Source organism: Xenopus laevis, chromosome 8L, assembly GCF_017654675.1.
Source record: "Xenopus laevis strain J_2021 chromosome 8L, Xenopus_laevis_v10.1, whole genome shotgun sequence".
NCBI lineage: Eukaryota > Metazoa > Chordata > Amphibia > Anura > Pipidae > Xenopus > Xenopus laevis.
Genome location: NC_054385.1, coordinates 8,920,238 through 8,941,476, shown reverse-complemented (window position 1 = coordinate 8,941,476; position 21,239 = coordinate 8,920,238). Strand labels below are relative to the sequence as shown.

Below are 21,239 nucleotides of genomic sequence, written 5' to 3'. Positions count from 1 at the left end.
TAAAAACCAATGACATAGATGATTTCCTAAATATCAAGTGTTAAAGGGGTTGTTCACCTTTAAATTTTATGACATACATGTATGAGATCTGTAATCCAGAAAGCTCCGAATTACAGAAAGGCTGTCTCCAATAGACTCCATTATAATCAAATAATTCCGATTTTTAAAACTGATTTCCTTTTTCTTTGTAATAATAAAAGTCGCTTGTACTTGATCCCAACTAAGATATAATTAATCCTAATTGGAAGCAAAACCAGCCTTTTGGCTTTATTTAATGGTAAGTGATTTTCTAGTGGACTTGAGGTACAAAGATCTAAATTACTGAAAGATTAGTTAGTCTATAGCCTCTACAGAGATAGTAGAAGACTTTTTTGTTTTGCTATATAGAGAGAGACAGAGAGAGACAGAGAGAGACAGAGAGAGACAGAGAGAGACAGAGAGAGACAGAGAGAGACAGAGAGAGACAGAGAGAGACAGAGAGAGACAGAGAGAGACAGATCTATATATCTATATATCTATTATGCTAACATATGTAAAACTTAATTTGTCTTTTTCTATAGCTACTTCACACATCAGATATTATCACACGTAGACACTTTTGTTTATTTGTACTTGTCTGTCCAAATCAGCTGCAGTGTTCCAGCCAGGATCCATTAATTCCACACTAATAAATAGGTTCTTGTTTTGTCCTGTTGCGATTGTTGGCTTGAGATCTATTTGTTTTTCGTGTAGACTAAATCACCCGCCTCAGCCAAGATCATATTGATTACTGAGCACCAGCCTGAAAAGGTTAAACTTTAAAGAGCATCAAATAGAGCAACCCTGCATGATCTCTCCCACCAAAGTGAGAGTCAGCACAAAATGTTATCAGTGTTGTGTATGAAAGGCCCAGATGTTGGCTATCTTGTTCTGTACATTCCTCCTTTTTGTGCTGAACGCCTGTGAGCATTGCTTAATTAGAGCAGAATTCACCTGCTCTGTGCATTTATATAGATCAGTAGATGGTACCATAGCTCTTTGCTCAGCTTAGATGTTTTTCATAGACTAATTATCAACCGCAACCCCCCGTGGTGCCTTTGCTACTGTGTATCTGATTGTAAGCAGCAGTCCTGCTCTGCTTTATGGCAGCTGAGATTCTAGCTATCTGAATAACAGAATATTCTGTCCCAGTGGCTGCACAGATCTTATCTGATCCCCATTGTAAGCAGCAGTCCTGTCCTGCTTTATGGCTGAGACTCTAGTTATTTTATAGCAGAGCATTTTGTCAGTGGCAAAGATTCTATGCCTGGTTTTCATTCACACACTGTTAATACCACTATGCATTGAAAAGCTATTGCTGAAAATCGTCTGAACCAGGATTATTATTATTATTTTTTTCAAATTCCATTTCTGTTTTGAGCTTTGGCTTTCAGATGTCAAATCCCATAACAGTGACTCCGAGCTCCTATGCCCAAGAACTTCTGTAAATGCAACAATTTGCCAAGGCTGCTAATTATTCCTGCCTAAGAGCAAAGAATGGGCAATTAGATGTGACAGCACTTATTGTGTTAATACAATCATTTCCGTAACCACTTTGAAGTCTTAGGTGCAAAGATTTGTATACAGCTTTTGATTTGATTTTTTTTTTTTTTATATGCTGGTATTATGGACCGTTGCCAACGGAAACACATCGTATTAATCGGTGTTTGTTATATACGTATGCTATTGTCTCTTGTGACCTTTATTTATATAGTGCCGGCATATTGTGCATTATAAATATTATTCTTCATTCTCATATTTATACCAGTGCTAGGTTTCAGTTATTTTCACTGCTTTGTATACAAGAAATAATTGTGCTCCCTTCTTGTTTCTAGCTTTTTTCCCGCAGCCCAAAAATGCTTTTTTTTTTTTTTTTTTACATTTTATGAAACCGATCAAAGTGTCTTTAAAACCTTAATGCTATACTGTCATGGGAAAAATATGAATCCGTTAATAGTGCTGCTCCAGCAGAATTCTGCACTCAAATCCATTTCTCAAAAGAGCAGACAGATTTTTTTATATTCAATTTTGAAATCTGACATGGGGCTAGACATATTGTCAATTTCCCAGCTGCCCCAAGTCATGTGACTTGTGCCTGCACTTTAGGAGAGAAATGCTTATCTTGTTTCTAGTGTGGGCCTTAAGACTGTGTGAAAATAAAAGCGGAAACTCGCTCTTAAACTTTCTATGTCCTCTGGGCAGTGGTATTGTAGACATTATGCAATTTATTATACTTCATTAATGTTTTGTTCCTTATTTCACAGACTTGGAATTGAAATGATCTGTTTGCTAAGGTCCTAGTTACCTGCGTTAAATGACAAACTGAAAGCCCGAGCAGATACTTTCAATTTGATCTGCTTTGTGGCTGAATGTTAGGTTGCCCTTTAAATATTGTTTTGGATAAGATTACATCTGTGCTTGAATTAATTCATCTGGAGGATAATCTAGATGGCTGGTTGAGAAACAGTGGCCTGTATTGGCCCTGAAGGTCACACTCAGATTAACGCGGGGAGAGCTGAGCGCTGCAGCTAATATCCCCGTGTCACATTGACTTTTATCTTCTTGCGTACATCAAGTCAGTGAACTGTTGGCTCTGGCTTCTAAGCACGTGGGCCGGGGGTAGTTTTCACTTTTATTTAGAGTCGGAACTCCTTATGCCGCATTTATCAGTCTCAATCCGTTTCCTGTCTGAATTCCGACTCCTGAATGGCCTGTCCCATGAAGCTAACAGCTGATGCACTAACACAATAAATGCAGGCAGAGATCCAAACCTTCAATGTCTGCTGGCAACTTGTAGCAATGTTCAGTTGAGTCATAATGGGAGTTATTTGTCATGTATTGCAGCCAGCCAGGGCTTAAGCAGCTGAACTGTTTCTGCTCGGGGCCCCCCTTCTTCTTAGTCAGCATTTGGCTATTTGATCAGTGCTGCCAACAGGTCACAGCTTAAGCCGAATAAAAACTGTAATACATTTACCAATGACGTAGATGATGTCCTAAATATCAAGTGTTAAGGCCCCCCAAAGCCTTAGAAGCTCATTGGCTCGTGTGTGGGGCCATCCGACAACTTCCCTGATCGATATCTGGCCAGATCTCGATTGGGAAATTTAAAAAATCCTGCCGGATCACGGCCGCATCTGTGCATGTATTCGGTCCCGCGATCCAACCACACATATTGGATGTATTATAATCCAATCGTTGGGCCCTAGGGCCCACTATCGGATCAGCCCAATATCACCCACTTCAACACAGGTCCCACACCTTTAGAGAGTGATATTCTAGGGTAATTTATAATTGGTTTTCATTTTTTATTTTTTGTACTACTATAGTTTATATAAACAAGCTGCTGTGTAGCCATGGGGGCAGCCATTCAAGCACAGGATACACAGTAGATAACAGATAAGTACTACTATAGTTTATATAAACAAGCTGCTGTGTAGCCATGGGGACAGCCATTCAAGCACAGGATACACAGTAGATAACAGCTAAGTACTACTACAGTTTATATAAACAAGCTGCTGTGTAGCCATGGGGGCAGCCATTCAAGCACAGGATACACAGTAGATAACAGCTAAGTACTACTATAGTTTATATAAACAAGCTGCTGTGTAGCCATGGGGGCAGCCATTCAAGCACAGGATACACAGTAGATAGCAGATAAGTACTACTATAGTTTATATAAACAAGCTGCTGTGTAACCATGGGGGCAGCCATTCAAGCACAGGATACACAGTAGATAACAGATAAGTACTACTATAGTTTATATAAACAAGCTGCTGTGTAGCCAAGGGGGCAGCCATTCAAGCACAGGATACACAGAAGAAAACAGATAAGCACTACTATAGTTTATATGAATAAGTTCTGAAGAATCCCATTGTATACTACAGAGCTTATCTGTTATCTGCTGTATATCCCGTGTCTTTTCTCCTTTTTCTAATTTGAATGGCGGCTACCATGGCTACACTGCAGTTTGTTTATGTAAACTTTTGTAGAGTTTCAGAAGCAAACACACCAGTTTTACCAGTTCAGCACACCAGTACATTATATTTTCATTGCTCTAATAGACTTTTGTTACTGTTCCTTTAAGCTTTTGTTTCACTTTAAAGCAAAGAGGCTGTTGGCAAGGGGCTACATTTGCTGCACCATTAAATCCCAAAGAACTGTTACCTGCTGCTATCTACTCATTTATTTCCCCTTCCTTGAATGGACTGTGTCCCTTTAAATGCTGCATTGCTATAATTTCCCAGCAGTGTTTTTACTTTAACCTTATAATCATTTTGTGGTAGCAACTCAACTTTTATTTTTTTTTTACTATGCCTTTTACAGATAGCTGCTAAAATTGATGGAATCCCTCACTTGAATAATTCCGGACCCTTAGTGGACGCATCTTTGTATGGTTATGGAGTCCAAAAGAGACCCATGGATGATCCTGGTAAGTACAACAGAGACGTTGCAGTACATTTTCTCTTCTAACTAAGCCCTCTGTTTAAAGGGGTTAAATCTGAGCATTAAAGTCGGGGAGCATCCACATAGAATCTAGGGAGAAACCCACATAGAATCTAGGGAGAAACCATACAGCTTGATCACAGCAATGGGATTTTGTTCATGCTTTGAATTGTGTAGAAAGATGCTTCCTTCTCCTCCTTTGTATTTTCCAGTAAGCTTTAAAGGAATTAAGTGTAAAGATAGAAATTGTAAAATAAAAAAAAGTCTTCAATATAGTTATTTAGCCAAAAATGTAATGTATAAAGGCTGGAGTGATTGGATGTCTAACATAATAGCTAAAACACTACTTCCTGCTTTGCAGCTCTCTTGGTTTCCACTGATTGGTTACCAGCCAGTAACCAATCAGTGACTTGACAGGGGGCACATGGGTCGTATCTGTTGCTTTTGGATCTGAGCTGAATGCTGAGGATCAATTGCAAAGTCACTGAACAGTTATGTCCCATGTGGCCCCCCTTATAGTCACTGACTAATGACCCGTGTGCCCCCCCCCCTCAAGTCTCTGATTGGTTACTGCCTGGTAACCAGTCAGTGTAAAGCAAGAGAGCTGAAAAGCAGGAAGTAGTGTTCTGGCTATTATGTTACACACACAGTCACTCCAGCCTTTATACATTACATTTTTGGCTAACTAACTATATTAGAAACATTTCTTATTTTGAACAATCTATCTATTTACCCAGTTGTTATTTTTACACTGAACTGTTCATTTAAAGATGTCTAATTTTGAAATTTGGCTTGCCTTTGCCATGCGCAGATTCTGCATAAATCACTTGTTCCCAACTGCCTTTTTTTTCTCCATGCAGTATTTTAAACTGCTTTTGAACCCACTATAAAGCCATTTTTATGCCTTATGAAGGGGTGGCTGAATAATATTCCTGTTACAGGGCTTAGGTACTAAGTATGCAAGCCTTGCTATCCTTGATTTTAGATGAGCTTGGGTTATATCTGTCCATGTGTAACCAGCTTATGGTAGGGTTCTCTATTTGTTGAAACCAGAACCCATAAAATGCATTTGTTCTTGTCTATGGTTACCCAAAAATCAGGTTCTTCCATGAGGCAGACGAGATAAACTCACGGTAACATGGAGTCTCACTCCTGGCTGTATTTTAGCCATTCTTGTTTCTGGTTTTCTCTTGATAAAGGTACATAGCCAAACTATCTGGTTTGTTATGGGCTGTAAGATTGGTCCAATAATGTTGTCCTCTTACTTCTGAGTATTACTGGTACAACAGTAGACATTATGCATGCTTCCAAGTCAAAGTACAGCCTTCTAAGCAGGTACACTGTCCAAACCACAATTATAGATTTTTCTTTGGGGAAAAAAAGCCTAGTTACTTATTACAGGCAGCAGAAGTGTTTCACACTCTCTGAAATATTAACCTTATACTGCATTGTTGTAATGTGCCATAAAGAGTTGCCTTCCGTTTCCTATATTCCGTTGTAACACAAGTAACATTATTTGAAGTCTGTTTTATCTGCAGGTATTCTTAAGGTGGCCATACATGGGCAGATAAAGCTGCCGATATCGGTCCTTTAGATCAATTTGTCAATTTATCTGCCTGTTCCTTGTTCCTCGTTGTAATCTGATTGTTCGGCCCTATGGCTGAATGTTCGGATTACCCCAATATAGCCCTGCCGTTGGGCATATCGATGAAAGACCCGCTCGTTTGGTGATGTCACCAGACGAGCATATCTCATCATGTATGGCCAGCTTTACATTATGTATAATGGAAATAACCTGTAACTGTAGACAGTTTAAACCATTACTAAGCGCTTAAGGTAGCCATAAACTGGGAGATCCACTCGCCAAACGAGCGATATTTTGAGCTGATCCGATAGTGGGCCCTAGGGCCCAACGATCGGGTCAGAGCTGATCGGCATCTGGCTGGAAAGAGGCAGAAGAGGAAGGCAGATAATGTAAAAACTATATTAAAAAAATAAAAGACCAGATGAGAAGTTTGACATTATATGAAATAGTGGACCCATTACTAGTCACTGTTTACACCATGCTAAAAGTTAATATAATCACCAGGCTCACCCCAAAACAGTTCTGCAGTGTGCCATACATTTCTTGGTTTCCTCTTCTCTCCAGTTGTCCTAGATAACATGTTGCTTCCTTATAAAAGTGGCTTGCAGAGTCTGTCCATTGGTTGACCAGGAGCTGGGCGCTTCATCTAAAGCTCACAGTCAATAAAAACATATTTGCATGTGTTTGAGAGCCATCCATTCTCAGCTGCAATATCCTATGGACTGGTTCAGTGAAAAGTGGAGACCACAAATGATCCACGTGTCCAGACCAATACGGAGTTGTCCACATACAAAGCTTTGTGTGTCAACGTGTGTGTTTGCATGCCTTAAGAGAGAACATATTTGCATGTATGTGTAGGAAAGAGAATGGCCATATTGGCTGAAATCTCCAATTGCATGTCAGTTGGAAACTTTTTTTGATGCCCTTAAAGTGATGCTTCACTACCGGCCAGTTGTTTCCTATAGGGGCCCCCCTAGTAGCTAGCTAACCCTCTGTACTGACCAGAGATAAGTGGCAATATAGACAGACTCCTGTTGAACGCAGTTGTTTTCAGTCCCTTTTAACATGCCTAGCACTACTAGTAGCTAAATTTATAAATACCAGCTGCTTTATCGTTTGATCTTCCGTAGATTTAAAGGAGAACTAAACCCCAATAAGAAAAGCTCCTACCTACTACCCTTGATACCCCCCCCCCCCACACACACACACATTGTTCATTAGCCGTGAAAGTGTCCCGAATACAGTGCTCACGTATCGTTGATCTTCCGAATCTTCGGTCTTCCTCGGGTACTCTTTCTTTTCATTCGACAGTTCACTGCACTTTTGCCGCATGCGCAGTTGCTACAAACTGGAAGACTTCTCCGACTCTGCATTTGCCAATATGTCGCTCCCTTACAGATGAGGATCCGAAGATGTCGCCCATGAGCTCTGCTGTGCTTACGCTGCACTGATACGTGAGCAATGTATTCAGGACACATTCAGGGCTAATGAACTATGCTGAGGGAAGCATGGAGGGGTAGAAGGGGCTCTTCTTATTGTGAGAGGTTTAGTTCTCTTTTAAAGAGTCTTTGCCTTTCCACTACAGGAACCTTTGGTGGCCCGAAGGAAGGAAGTCTTCTTCCCTCCATAATAACTTGAACGTCACCACTCTAGATGTGATTGCTGTTGACCATGATCTGCACATGTAGACAATTAGCTTTTATTCTTGAAATATGGGTCAACACCTCAAGCAGTGCCACTGTCCAGCTTGTAGGCCATATGGGTGAATATTCCTATATGTAGCCAAATCTTTTATGATCCAATGATGTGCCCTAAAGTCCCCCATACACAGGCCGATAAAAGTTGCTGACAGACCGAGTCGGCAGCTTATTGGCCCGTGTGTGGGGCCATCTGACTGGCTTCCCCAATCGATATCGGGCAGGTTAAAAAATCCTGTTGGATAGTGGCCGCATCGGTGCGTGTATGCGGTTCCACAATCCAACCGCCCATATCGGATCCATTATGATTCGATCGTTGCACCCTAGAGCCCACGATCGGATCAGCCCAATATCGTCCACTTCAATGTGGGCATAACAGGGAGAGATCCGCTCGTTTGACTACATCGCCAAACAAGCGGATATCTATGGCCACCTTTAGGTTGGGCCTTGTTTTGGGAGATGTAGACATGGCAGTGATGATGGAAGCTCAATGGATTTCTCACCAGTTCACATTCTCATCCTCTTTGGGTGTATCCGGGTGGCACTTCTACTTGCGCGCCATGTTTTTATAGGGTTTAGAAGCGTGACCCCAATTATTGCAAATCCCCTTTCCTCTACAGAACTGTACTTAATCAGGCAAGCTGAGGATAGAGCATGCGACAGGCCCAGTCTGACTCTAGTCTTGTGTGCTGGTTCCGCATGCCTCACTGATTCACTATAAATAAGAGCACTGTGTGTTCCCTTCTCTTCTTTTCTTCTCCATCTAACAGACCAGCCGGATTTTTAAAAATAATTGGCACCTGTGAATGATCGTAAGTAACTTTACACCACATCCCGTGCAGGTGTATGTCCGCGGTTTGACTTCTGCATGTTGCACCTATGCAACCTGGTCTGTAGCTGGAAAGAAAAACAAAACTTGCTCCTGGTCTCGTTGTCTGTGTTGTGTGTCCTCTGCATGCTTCTGATTGGGTGGTAAGCAGACAGATGCCTGGGAGATGTAGTTTGCACGAAGCACTTCCATTCGGCCGTGTTGGTTGCTTGTCCCAACCCCTCGCACGTTTTAAGGCAAAGTATGGCCTGATTGTGAGCCGCTTCCGCTGTCTAAAGCAAAATACATTCTTCAGGAACTAGACATATATAAGTAGGAGGGATCTGCCTTGGTGCTTGCCTCTGCTTTTATAGTAGCTCACTGTGTAAAATATCTCTATCTATCCATCTATCTATATCTAATAAAGTTCACGGGTGCACGTCAAAAAAACAGCACTTTAAGAAAGGCCTTGGTGAGGCCAAAACGTCAGTCCTGTGTAACTTATACATTTTTTTATTTTTCTCTAAAAGACCTGTGAGTGCGGATCTTTCTACAGTTGTTGGAGAGATTTTGTTGTTTCTGCACCCAGGCAAATTAATTCCTTTTTTCCAGAGTGCTGGCAAATAAATAGATATAGATATATATATATATATATAGCCGGGTGCTTGTAAATAAAGTGATATAGTACCGCATTCAACAGGAATAAATCAAGATTTAATCAGGATCTCGCAATCGAGATCCTCATTTGCGTATTCAAATTAGGATGGCGAACGCCATTCGGATTCAGTACGGTATTCGGCTGAATCTTTCATGAAGGATTCAGGTATGCAGCCGAACCCAAAATAGTGGATTCAGCGCACCCCTGATAATAAAATATATAGCTATAAATAGATTGTGCTCATGATGAATGTTTCTGCCCTCGCTGGGGCCTTTATCAAGATCATAAAGAAGGGTTTTTAATCATTTTCTATTTGTGAATGTTTTTATAATATTTTTTATTTATTTTTTCATTTTTCACCTCTTGTCCTTCTGAAGCAGCTCTGGGAGGGGGGTCGCAGACCCCGTGACTGTTGCCAGTGGTGTAACTTGATATTACAAGGCCCCTACCAAATCCAGAGGTTGCCCTTTTTTACCAATATATGTTGAAATTGCTCATTATTTATGGCCTTATGGGGCCTCCTGTACCTCCTATATAGTTACACCCCTGACTGTTCTAAATGGATACATTTAGTTGTTACATTTCTTATGTTTGTCCCTGCTGAGCAGAATCTCTGAGTTTCATTACAGGCAGCTGATAGAACTGATACAATAGTTGCTGATATTCCATCGATACTGCTGACAAATGTATCCACTAAATGTTGCACAATTGTAACGGTTTAGGGTCAGGGCACACAGGCAGATTCGGGAAAATTAGTCGCCCAGCGACAAATCTCTTCTTCGGAGCAACTTATCTCCCCTGCCTTCCCGCCGGTTAAAATGTAAATCGCCCGTGGGATGGCCCGAAGTTTTCTCATGAGGCAACTTCGGAAAACGAATCACGCCGAGTGTCTTCCCGTCGGCGATTTACATTTTAGCCGGCGGGAAGGCAGTTTGGGGAGATTAGACGCCCCGAAGAAGACTGGTTACATTGCAGCAGGGAAACCAGTGCAGTCTGCATCGGGAATTGTCTATTCATCAGTCCTACATTATAAATGTTATATGTTTTATATACAGAATATTGGGAGTCAGTCCGTGATCCGACCAACATTGGCCAGATATCGATTGGGGAAGCCCATCGGATGGCCCAACACACGGGCCAATAAACTGCCAAATCGCTCTGTCTCGGCTTTTATCGGCACGTGTATGGGGGCCTTTAGGCTGGCACGGAAGCCCAACACACACGATTTCACATTTATAGCTTAATTCTTTGTTGAAATTTTTTAGTTCTCCTCTAATCACAAATTCTGGTTTGTCCAGTGAGCCCTGGGCTATAACTTTAAACTGACTTTTTTGGGGGGGGGGGGGGGGAGACCTATTCAATGAATAATAGGGATGCAGCGAATCCACTATTTTGGATTCGGCCGATCCCCCGAATCCTTGGTGAAAGATTCGGCCGAATCTGAATCCTAATTTGCATATGCAAATTATGGGATGGGAAGGGAAAAGAAAATCTTCTTTTTTTTTTTTACTTCCTTGTTTTGTGTCAAAAAGTCACGTGATTTCCCTCCCCAGCCCTAATTTGCATATGCTAATTAGGATTCAGATTCGGTTCAGCTGAGCAGAAGGATTCCCAAACCGAATCCTGGTTTTGGTTCATCCCTAATGAATAATATATTATTTTTGTAGTATTGTAACCAGCGTTTAAATGGATTTTCAAGATGTCGGGCTATAGAATTTGAGATAATAAAATAATCCTATTCAGGGAGCACAGGATTAATGTAATCCATGTTATTAGGATGTTCAACCAGCCTGCGACACTAAAAAAAACAACCCTTTTACTTGCTGAATCTTAAGTAATTATTGAAATACACACAAAATGAAGCCTTATTGAAACACTATTGCAAATCTTGCAAGCCAACATCCACCATGCAACACCAGTATTTGAGCAGAAACGCCAATACGCCGTATTATTGAACTCTGAGATCTGTAGGCTTGGAAATACACTACGCTGAAATACGCAGTTTGCTTTCAATATGGCGGGCAAACGTTTTTTGAGATGGATTACGCATATATACGTATTTGCAGCGTTGCTGTAATTATGTTGTGTATTGACAATTAATCCGGCTACACTTTGCATGTACAGTATATTTTTTTTCCACTTGTCTTTTCTAAACTTTTCCTAAACTTTTTTTTTAATTAAAGATATAGAGGCTATAGCTGTAATAGCTGTAATCCTAGTCCAAAATATATATGCTAAGCAAGACAGGGCTGTTGTTTTTGCCATAATGGAAGGGGGGAATTACTGGAGGCGTCCAACCATTATATATAATCCCTAACATTTGAACCCCTGCCTTGTGCTTCTCTAAAAAATGCACTGTCCTTTGGAGTGAGCATGTTCATTGTGATCTCCAGGGGTCCTAAGGTTCACCATTATATTCACTAGGTGGTTCACTTACCCTTTAAAGGGTTGTTTACCCTTTAATTAACTTAGGGCCTATATAGAGCAACGAGTACTTTAAAAGTACTAATATCCACACTTACAGAGTGTTTGTATTTCAGATTGGGTCAGTGACCCCCATTTGAAATTTGGTAAGACTCCAAAGAAGGCAAATAATTAAAAAAAAAAAATGAAGGCCTATTGGAAGGTTGCTTAGAATTAGCCATTTTATAACATAAGGGTAGGAGTATACGGAAGTTTTCGGTGTGATCCGACGCGCTGCTACAAAAATAAGATAAGGGAATGCATAGTCGGATGAAGTCGCTGCGTCCGACAGTCGTGTTGCGTCGGATCAACGCTGCAACTTCATCCGCCAATGCTTTCGCTTACCTTATTCTTGTCGTATTCGATTTGTCGCAGGGTTTTGTTGGATCGCGCCGAAAATGTCCGTGTAGTCCTACTCTAACTAAAAGTTGACTTAATTGAATAAGTCACATGACTACATAGGAAATGCTCTCGATTCTGAAGATTTAATGTTTTCCTGGTTGGAAGCATCTTGCTTATGAGCAATACATAAGTGTGAGAGTTCACTGGCACCTGTTTGAGTTTATCAAGCATATATAACGGCACGACTGCAAATCGTTTTCCAGCCCTATAAATAAGGGCCACGTTTCCACCCCCCGGCGTGACCAGAAATACTCCAAACAAACTCTCAGAGGACGCGTCTCAGCCTCTTTATTTGGAAAAGCAAATTGCGTCCCGGGCCGATCGATCGGCGATGTGAAAGCCGACATATGTCTTCAGCGTTACTGCCTGCCTCTATTAATGTGTACAGCAATCTGCTTCATCTTTACATCATGTTTAATTTGGTGGCCAGTGGGGAGGATTTAAAGATTTTCCTCTGTTTTTTATATATTCCCAAATAGGCCAGGATTCAGGATGGAAGGGTCACTGTAGATGTAGGTCCCCCCCCTTCCCTTGCATGAGAGCATGCGATCAATGTCACTGCTTTCTCCCAGCTGCTCTGTGCAGTTTATAGAATACTGATCACAAAGTGTCCATATCCCGTAGAACATTTATTTCAGCCAGTGATCCTAAACGTCTCAACCCCCCCCTTACCCGCTACCCTTTAAATGGAAAATGTGTTTTTCCAGCAAGTTGCTTTATCCAAAAATAATACTTTTCATTTTTTTTTCCCTTCTCTTCCACAGTTGGTAACCAGTTAGGGGCCCTTGTACATCAAAGGTAAGCGGCATGCCTCGTTTTATTATGTATTGATCGCAATCTAATTGTTTATTGATCTGCCATCTGTACTCTTGTATGACTAGTATGAGGCATGTCCAGGTCTGAAACTCCGAGCATGTGCCATTTTTCTTTGGGGTTGTTGTTTGTGTCCTTTTAAAGGAGACGTTCTCTTTCAAAATATCTAATTTGGTAGCAGTTTTGTGTATTTGAAATTAACTTTTTCTTTTTCTCTGCTTCATTTTATTATTTTAACATCTGGTTCCTAGGGTCTTGCTGGCCATAGCAACCAGGCAGTGGATTGAATGAAGAGCTATACACATGAATAGGAGAGGGCCTCGATGGGCAATTTACCACAATGGCCTCTCAATAGGTCTGCTGTTTGCTTGCTTACAGGACCTGTTATCCAGAATGCTCGGGACCTGGTTTTCCGGATAATGAATTTTCCATAATTTGTACCATAAGTCTACTAGAAAATCATGCGCACATTAAATAAACCCAATAGGCTGGTTTTGCTTCCAATAAGGATTAATTATATTTTAGTTGGGATCAAGTACAAGCGACTGTTTTATTATAACAGAGAAAAAGGAAATAGTTTTTAAGAATTTGGATAAAATGGAGTCTAGAGGAGAGGCCTTTTCCATAATTTGGTGCTTTCTGGATAATGGGTTTCCATATAACAGGTCCTGTACCTATACTAGGAATGCACTGAACCCTACCAGCTTCACCCCAAACCTACTACCTGACCCTGCTATTGGTGTTCACTTTTTAAGTCCCCCACCCAGATTACAGCCTGCACTTTACTCCGAGATGTAGTCGGGCTACTTGCAGACTACCAGTCAATGCAGAGACTACCTTAAACGTTTGTGTCTTTAAGGCTTTTTGAAAAAAAAATTTAAAATGCATATTAGTCTCACGGGATTTGGACACAACCTTTGTGAAGTATTCAGTATCTGTTGAAATCCAAACGTTACAGATTTATTTCATTTAGAGTGGCAGCCAATCAGATCACTGTAGCGAGAGGCAGGATAATAAAAGCACATAATAATAAACACAGGTCATATTGTCTCTGTCTACAGAAGTGCAGGTTTATGATCTGTTATCCAGAAAACTTCTGAATTATGGAAAGGCCTTCTCCCATAAACTCTATTCTATACAAATAATCCAAGTTTAAGAAGAAAATGATTTCCCTTTTCCTCGTTAGTAATAAAATAGTACAGGTATGGGATTGGTTATCCGCTAACCTGTAATCCAGAAATCTCAGAATTATGAATTATGGTCTCCCATAGACTGTTTTATCTAAATAATTAAAAATTTTCTCTCTAATAGAACAGTAGCTTATACTTGATCCAAACGAAGATATAATTATTGGAAGCAAAATCAGCATATTGGGTTTATTTGATGTTTAAATGATTTTCAAGTAGACGAGGTGTGAAGATCCAAATTGTGGAAAGATCTATTATCCCTGAAGACCCCAGCTCCCGAGCATTCTGGTAAGGGGCCCCATCCCTGTAGATGTCGTCAGACTTTTTCAGTACAAGTCCCCCTTGGAGGTGAAACGGTTTGGGGCCCTCTTAGGTCATAAACTATGTTACAGATGCAGGAAAACATCGCTGTATCAACCATAACTTAAACAGTTTATAGAACAGCAAACCAGTTAGTTACCACCTAGTCCCACTCTGTTTAACCTTCATGTTAAGCTTTCAGGAGTGTACAGAAGTGCAAGTATTCTCCCCAAATTACACCCTAGTTGCTTTTTAGGCTGGACCCCTCCTGTTGAAGGGGTAGGAGGCACTGAGTAAATGCCTTGGAGGCTGAGTAAAAGCCTTGGAGAAATTAGAACAAGTGGAGATTGGTCAATAACGTGATTTATTAAGGGCATTTTATATGTCCCAGATGAGATCAAAAGGCCACGTTGGGCCTGATGTAATAGTCATTTTCTTTAAACACAATGGGCAGTTTACAAGGGACTGTTAATATCCAATATCAAAATAATGACCTAATCATTATGCAAAGGTGACCCTGCACATTCAGTGCCACGAGGAGTCAACCTGGTGGTGTGTATAGAAGGGGTTCACTACCCGAAATACAGTGTGGCTGTTTGGTGGATTCCATGAACTGCTGTATTCCTACAAACCCAGTTGGAACAAAGGCTTTTGTCCAAAATCAGTTTGAGTGGTTGCCAATGTCCTGCAAGGTCTAAAAGCACTTTGCACAGGGCACGCCACAGTTTGTACAGAACTTTGACTCTCATAAGTGACCCTATACTATAAAACAGACTTCAGCTGGCCATAGATGTGCAGATATTTCCTTATGTCCCACAAACCCTCAATCCTTGCAATCTTCCAACCTACCACTAACCATTCAGATTAAATAAAGTTGTAAAAAGAAAAAATCGGGCAATGTAGTGGCCATTAATTTAACGACTACAATCGTAAGAAAGATATATCCGACAAATAGTAGTCACAGTCTCCCATTGGATGTTGTGCCCATTAATTCAAAAACTACAATCGTAAACAAGATTTATCCAACAAATAGTAGTGACAGTCTCCCATTGGATGTTGTGCCCATTAATTCAAAAACTACAATCGTAAACAAGATTTGTCCGACAAATAGTAGTGACTGTCACGTCACCCATTGGATGTTGTGCCCATTAATTCAAAGACTACAATCGTATGAAAGATATAGCCGACAAATAGTAGTGACAGTCTCCCATTGGATGTTGTGCCCATTAATTCAAAAACTAGAGTCATAAACAAGATTTATCCGACAAATAGTAGTGGCTGTCACCGATTGGATGTTGTGCCCATTAATTCAAAAACTACAATCGTAAATAAGATTTATCCGACAAATAGTAGTGGCTGTCACCCATTGGATGTTGTGCCCATTAATTCAAAAACTACAATCGTACAAAAGATTTATGCGACAAATAGTAGTGACAGTCTCCCATTGGATGTTGTGCCCATTAATTCAAAAACTAGAATCGTAAACAAGATTTATCCGACAAATAGTAGTGACCGTCACCCATTGGATGTTGTGCCCATTAATTCAAAGACTGCAATCGTACGAAAATGGTACCAAACCAAGATTCGTACGACCTTCTCTTTGTATCTATGACCAGCTTTAGTTACACATTCCTATTACACCGGAGAGCTGGAGGGATCTGGTCCATGATTCTGATTTATTGCAGAAAACTACACGTAAGCACTGGCACAACTAATGTTTTGGTGCAAATTTGCATCACATACTGTAGATCCCCGTGGCTCCCAGGCAGCACATTGTTAGGATGTCAGGAGTTCCTGAGACCAGATGCTTTTCTACTCCTAAAATAGAGTTTGTATAATCCCTTGAGGGTGAAGGTAACCAGATCAGCTGCTGTAGAATAGTACTGTAGCACAGTTATTGTGTTTTAATAGGAAATGGTCTGTTTTTACTTTATACCAGTGTTTTCCCCCTCGGGTGTGTCAGAGGGACAACGGTGAAAAAGAGTCGTTAAGTAAATTAAAGGCATAGTTCCTCTTCCAGTTAATTATTACAACTGTTTCTTTTAGGCTGCCATTTATACCACTGCCTGGTTGCTAGTTTTAATTGGTACTTGGCAACCAGATAACTAATGAAATCCCAAGCTGGAACAAAAAGCTAAATCTTTTTAAAATCATACAAAATTAAGATTAAATGCCTCGGGTGCAATGTTCGTTTAAAGGTATCCCTGAACTATAGCAGGGTGACTGTTACCCCAATGTTTCTATATATCTGTAACCTTGTTATGAGCTAAGGGAGCCCAGTCTGAAGGTCAGTTAGGGGAGATTTGGGGTGAGTGTTTATTTGTGTCCTGGGTACCCCTGGAACTATAGCAGGGTGACTGTTACCCCAATGTTTCTATATATCTGTAACCTTGTTATGAGCTAAGGGGGCCCAGCTGAAGGTCAGTTAGGGGGAGATTTGGGGTGAGTGCTTATTTGTACCCTGGGTACCCCTGGAACTATAGCAGGGTGACTGTTACCCCAATGTTTCTATATATCTGTAACCTTGTTATGAGCTAAGGGGGCCCAGTCTGAAGGTCAGTTAGGGGGAGATTTGGGGTGAGTGCTTATTTGTACCCTGGGTACCCCTGGAACTATAGCAGGGTGACTGTTACCCCAATGTTTCTATATATCTGTAACCTTGTTATGAGCTAAGGGGGCCCAGTCTGAAGGTCAGTTAGGGGGAGATTTGGGGTGAGTGCTTATTTGTACCCTGGGTACCCCTGGAACTATAGCAGGGTGACTGTTACCCCAATGTTTCTATATATCTGTAACCTTGTTATGAGCTAAGGGGGCCCAGTCTGAAGGTCAGTTAGGGGGAGATTTGGGGTGAGTGCTTATTTGTACCCTGGGTACCCCTGGAACTATAGCAGGGTGACTGTTACCCCAATGTTTCTATATATCTGTAACCTTGTTATGAGCTAAGGGGGCCCAGCTGAAGGTCAGTTAGGGGGAGATTTGGGGTGAGTGCTTATTTGTGTCCTGGGTACACCTGGAACTATAGCAGGGTGACTGTTACCCCAATGTTTCTATATATCTGTAACCTTGTTATGAGCTAAGGGGGCCCAGTCTGAAGGCCAGTTAGGGGGAGATTTGGGGCGAGTCCTTATTTGTGCCCTAGGTACCCCAGGATCTATAGTTTACAAAGCTGAAAGGACCTATGGGCCTGTTAGCCTGAAAGCGTGATTTAGTTTTTATACCTTATGGATTTGTTTTAAGTATTCTTTTTTTTCTTTTCTCTAGGGCTGTGATGACCGAAGAATATAAAGTGCCTGACAAGATGGTGGGATTCAGTAAGTTCCTTTTGGTTTCCAGCCCCAGACTAAAAGACTTAAATCAATGTTAACTGGTACTTTTAACAGAAGTTATAGGGTCTATCTCACTGCTTGTAACAGTAGAGGCTTCCTTTCCCTGTAGATGCTTTATTCATATATTCATCTATTTCAATTATACTATATACCAATTGAATGTAGTTTTGCATTCTATGAAATATTCCATCATCTCTGACCAAAATATTGTAAAGTTTAAAGTCGCCTGATAAGTGTTTAGGTTTGATTCAGCCAGATCCTGCAAAAGGTACTTCTATTGGACTGACTTGAAACAAGCCCTAGATTTGTTGTTGCTACTCTTCATTAGCTTTTATGGTATCTGTCTTTCTGACCCATATATTGCAGTGGGCAATAGGATAGCTCTAGGAAGTGTTTCCTTTTCCCCAGGGTTCATATGTACCAGTAATGAACGGATTAAAATGTTGTTTGTTTTCTTCCAGTTATTGGACGAGGTGGAGAGCAGATCTCGCGGATCCAGACAGAATCTGGTTGCAAGATACAGATAGCTCCAGGTAGGCAGGAAAACAATTTTATAAATGGTGGTTCCTGTTAATTTTATGTTTCCTGACTATTTAATAGGCCATTTCCCCACTGGGAGTAAATGCCCATTGGCTTAGGCAAGTCCCCCAGTGGAGTGCCTGTTGGTATATGCCTTGGCCCCCCAATTATTTCAGTATATTCCCGTCTATGCCCATTGGCTTAGATATTTGTGGAGAACAATCAAATTGGGGGAAGGATCAGTATTATAAAACATGTCTACAATGCTTTTGTTGGAAGCAATACCAATACATTTTGACCACTCCTTCACAGTCTGCCCCCAAGTAGTGCAACAACTTTCAATCTATTATTCTAATTTATTAAACACTTCAGTCATGAGCTGCAACTTAATGTTGTCCTTACGTTTTTTTTATTTTCTCCTGCCTTCCAGACAGCGGAGGTATGCCAGACAGACCTTGTGTCCTGACCGGGACACCGGAAAGCATAGAGTAAGTTCTACATATATGCAGAGAAAACATTCTCCACCCGTCGCCATTCTTAAAGGGACACTGTCATGGGAAAACATGTTTTTTTTTTGTGCTCCACCAGCAGACTTCTGCGCTGAAATCCATTTTTTTAAAAGAGCAAGCACATTTTTTTTATATTTAATTTTGAAATCTGACATGGGGCTGGACATATTGTTAGTTTCCCAGCTGCCCCAAGTCATGTGACTTGTACTCTGATAAACTTCAGTCACTCTTTACTGCTGCACTGCAAGTTGGAGTGACATCACCTTTCTCCCTTTCCCCCAATCAGCAAAACAATGGGAAGCTAACCAGATAACCGCTCCCTGGTAGTTCGAAGAACAGCAGTCAATAGTAAAAATCCATGTCTCACTGCGACTTCAGTTACATTTAGTAGGAGAAACAATAGTCTGTCAAACAGTTCCATAGTGCAGCACTGGCTTTTTCTGAAAGCACATGACCAGGCAAAACGACCTGAGATGCACCTACACACCAATATTACATCTAAAAAAATATACTACTTGGGTTAGGAATGAAATTTTATATGGTAAAGTGAATGGTGCTAAGTTTAATCTTACTCAAATCAGCCCCCTGTTCCCATGGTTTCTTCCCCGCCTCTTTTAAAAATGACTGCATGTTTTCGCTCTGTGATCGACCACAAAAGTCCATGAAGGTATCGCAGCATGCAGAGAGGGAGGCAGTTTTACCATCACCCTCATCAAACGCTTTCTGGCAGGAGCTGGTATTGGCCGGCCAGCCTCCTAGTCCCCTCTCTGCCTGAAGATGGTTTTGCTGCACTCTAGCCAGTCTCTGTAGCTGTTAAGGAGTTCCGGAGCCCCCCTCACTTAGGCAGAGCTGCTGTGAGCACTGAGATGGAAAACATTTTATTGGCAACTGCATATTACATTAAAGCCATAGGGTTTCTGTTTTGTTTTCTATATATATCCATTAGCCCGGCTTTCTTGCTGCTGCTCAAGAGCAATCTGCAGGGATGTTTAGTGGTAGGAAAGCAGATCTTAGGCTGAAAGTGTTCATGTTCTCTTTATAACTAGGACAATATGAGGCAATATGTATGCAGATTGTCTATTTATATTTGTATATTTAGTTGGAGAACTCTTATAAATCCCCTTAGACAGTAGAGTATATGTAAAGCTATTTGTGTGCCCAGAGAAGTCTCTGTATATGTATAAATATGGTAAGAGGGAGGTGCCATATTGTTTCCCTTAGACAGTACAGTATGAGGGTATAGCTTATTGTGTGCCCAGAACATTCCTTCTCTGTATATTTGTATTCATACATATGGGAGGAGGTGCCATATTGATTCCCTTAGACAGTACAGTATGAGGGTATAGCTTATTGTGTGCCCAGAACATTCCTTCTCTGTATATTTGTATTCATACATATGGGAGGAGGTGCCATATTGATTCCCTTAGACAGTACAGTATGAGGGTATAGCTTATTGTGTGCCCAGAACATTCCTTCTCTGTATATTTGTATTTATACATATGGGAGGAGGAGGTGCCATATTGATTCCCTTAGACAGTACAGTATGAGGGTATAGCTTATTGTGTGCCCAGAACATTCCTTCTCTGTATATTTGTATTTATACATATGGGAGGAGGAGGTGCCATATTGTTTCCCTTAGACAGTACAGTATGAGGGTATAGCTTATTGTGTGCCCAGAACATTCCTTCTCTGTATATTTGTATTTATACATATGGGAGAAGGTGCCATATTGATTCCATTAGACAGTACAGTATGAGGGTATAGCTTATTGTGTGCCCAGAACATTCCTTCTCGGTATATTTGTATTTATACATATGGGAGGAGGGAGATGCCATATTGATTCCCTTAGACAGTACAGTATGAGGGTATAGCTTATTGTGTGCCCAGAACATTCCTTCTCTGTATATTTGTATTTATACATATGGGAGGAGGAGGTGCCATATTGATTCCCTTAGACAGTACAGTATGAGGGTATAGCTTATTGTGTGCCCAGAACATTCCTTCTCTGTATATTTGTATTTATACATATGGGAGGAGGTGCCATATTGATTCCCTTAGACAGTACATTATGAGGGTATAGCTTATTGTGTGCCCAGAACATTCCTTCTCTGTATATTTGTATTTATACATATGGGAGGAGGTGCCATATTGATTCCCTTAGACAGTACAGTATGAGGGTATAGCTTATTGTGTGCCCAGAACATTCCTTCTCTGTATATTTGTATTTATACATATGGGAGGAGGTGCCATATTGATTCCCTTAGACAGTACAGTATGAGAGTATAGCTTATTGTGTGCCCAGAACATTCCTTCTCTGTATATTTGTATTTATACATATGGGAGGAGGTGCCATATTGATTCCCTTAGACAGTACAGTATGAGAGTATAGCTGATTGTGGGCCTAGAACATTCCTTCTCTGCATGTTTATATTTATGCATAAGAGGCTGCTGCAATATACAGGAATGTCCTGGGCACACAATAAGCAGCACTGTCTATATATTACTTATAAT

The 21,239-nt window shown here is 40.9% G+C and overlaps 1 protein-coding gene across 1 annotated transcript in view; it reads left to right on the top strand.

Annotated features, from left to right (window-relative positions):
* Positions 1 to 21,239, top strand: part of fubp3.L (far upstream element binding protein 3 L homeolog) — a 45,276-nt gene that overhangs the window by 6,082 nt on the left and 17,955 nt on the right. The window contains exons 2-6 of the mRNA XM_041572459.1: positions 4,342 to 4,447; positions 12,839 to 12,872; positions 17,636 to 17,685; positions 18,162 to 18,233; positions 18,650 to 18,707. Coding sequence (XP_041428393.1) covers positions 4,342 to 4,447; positions 12,839 to 12,872; positions 17,636 to 17,685; positions 18,162 to 18,233; positions 18,650 to 18,707 — 320 coding nt within the window. The remainder of the gene's footprint in view (positions 1 to 4,341; positions 4,448 to 12,838; positions 12,873 to 17,635; positions 17,686 to 18,161; positions 18,234 to 18,649; positions 18,708 to 21,239) is intronic.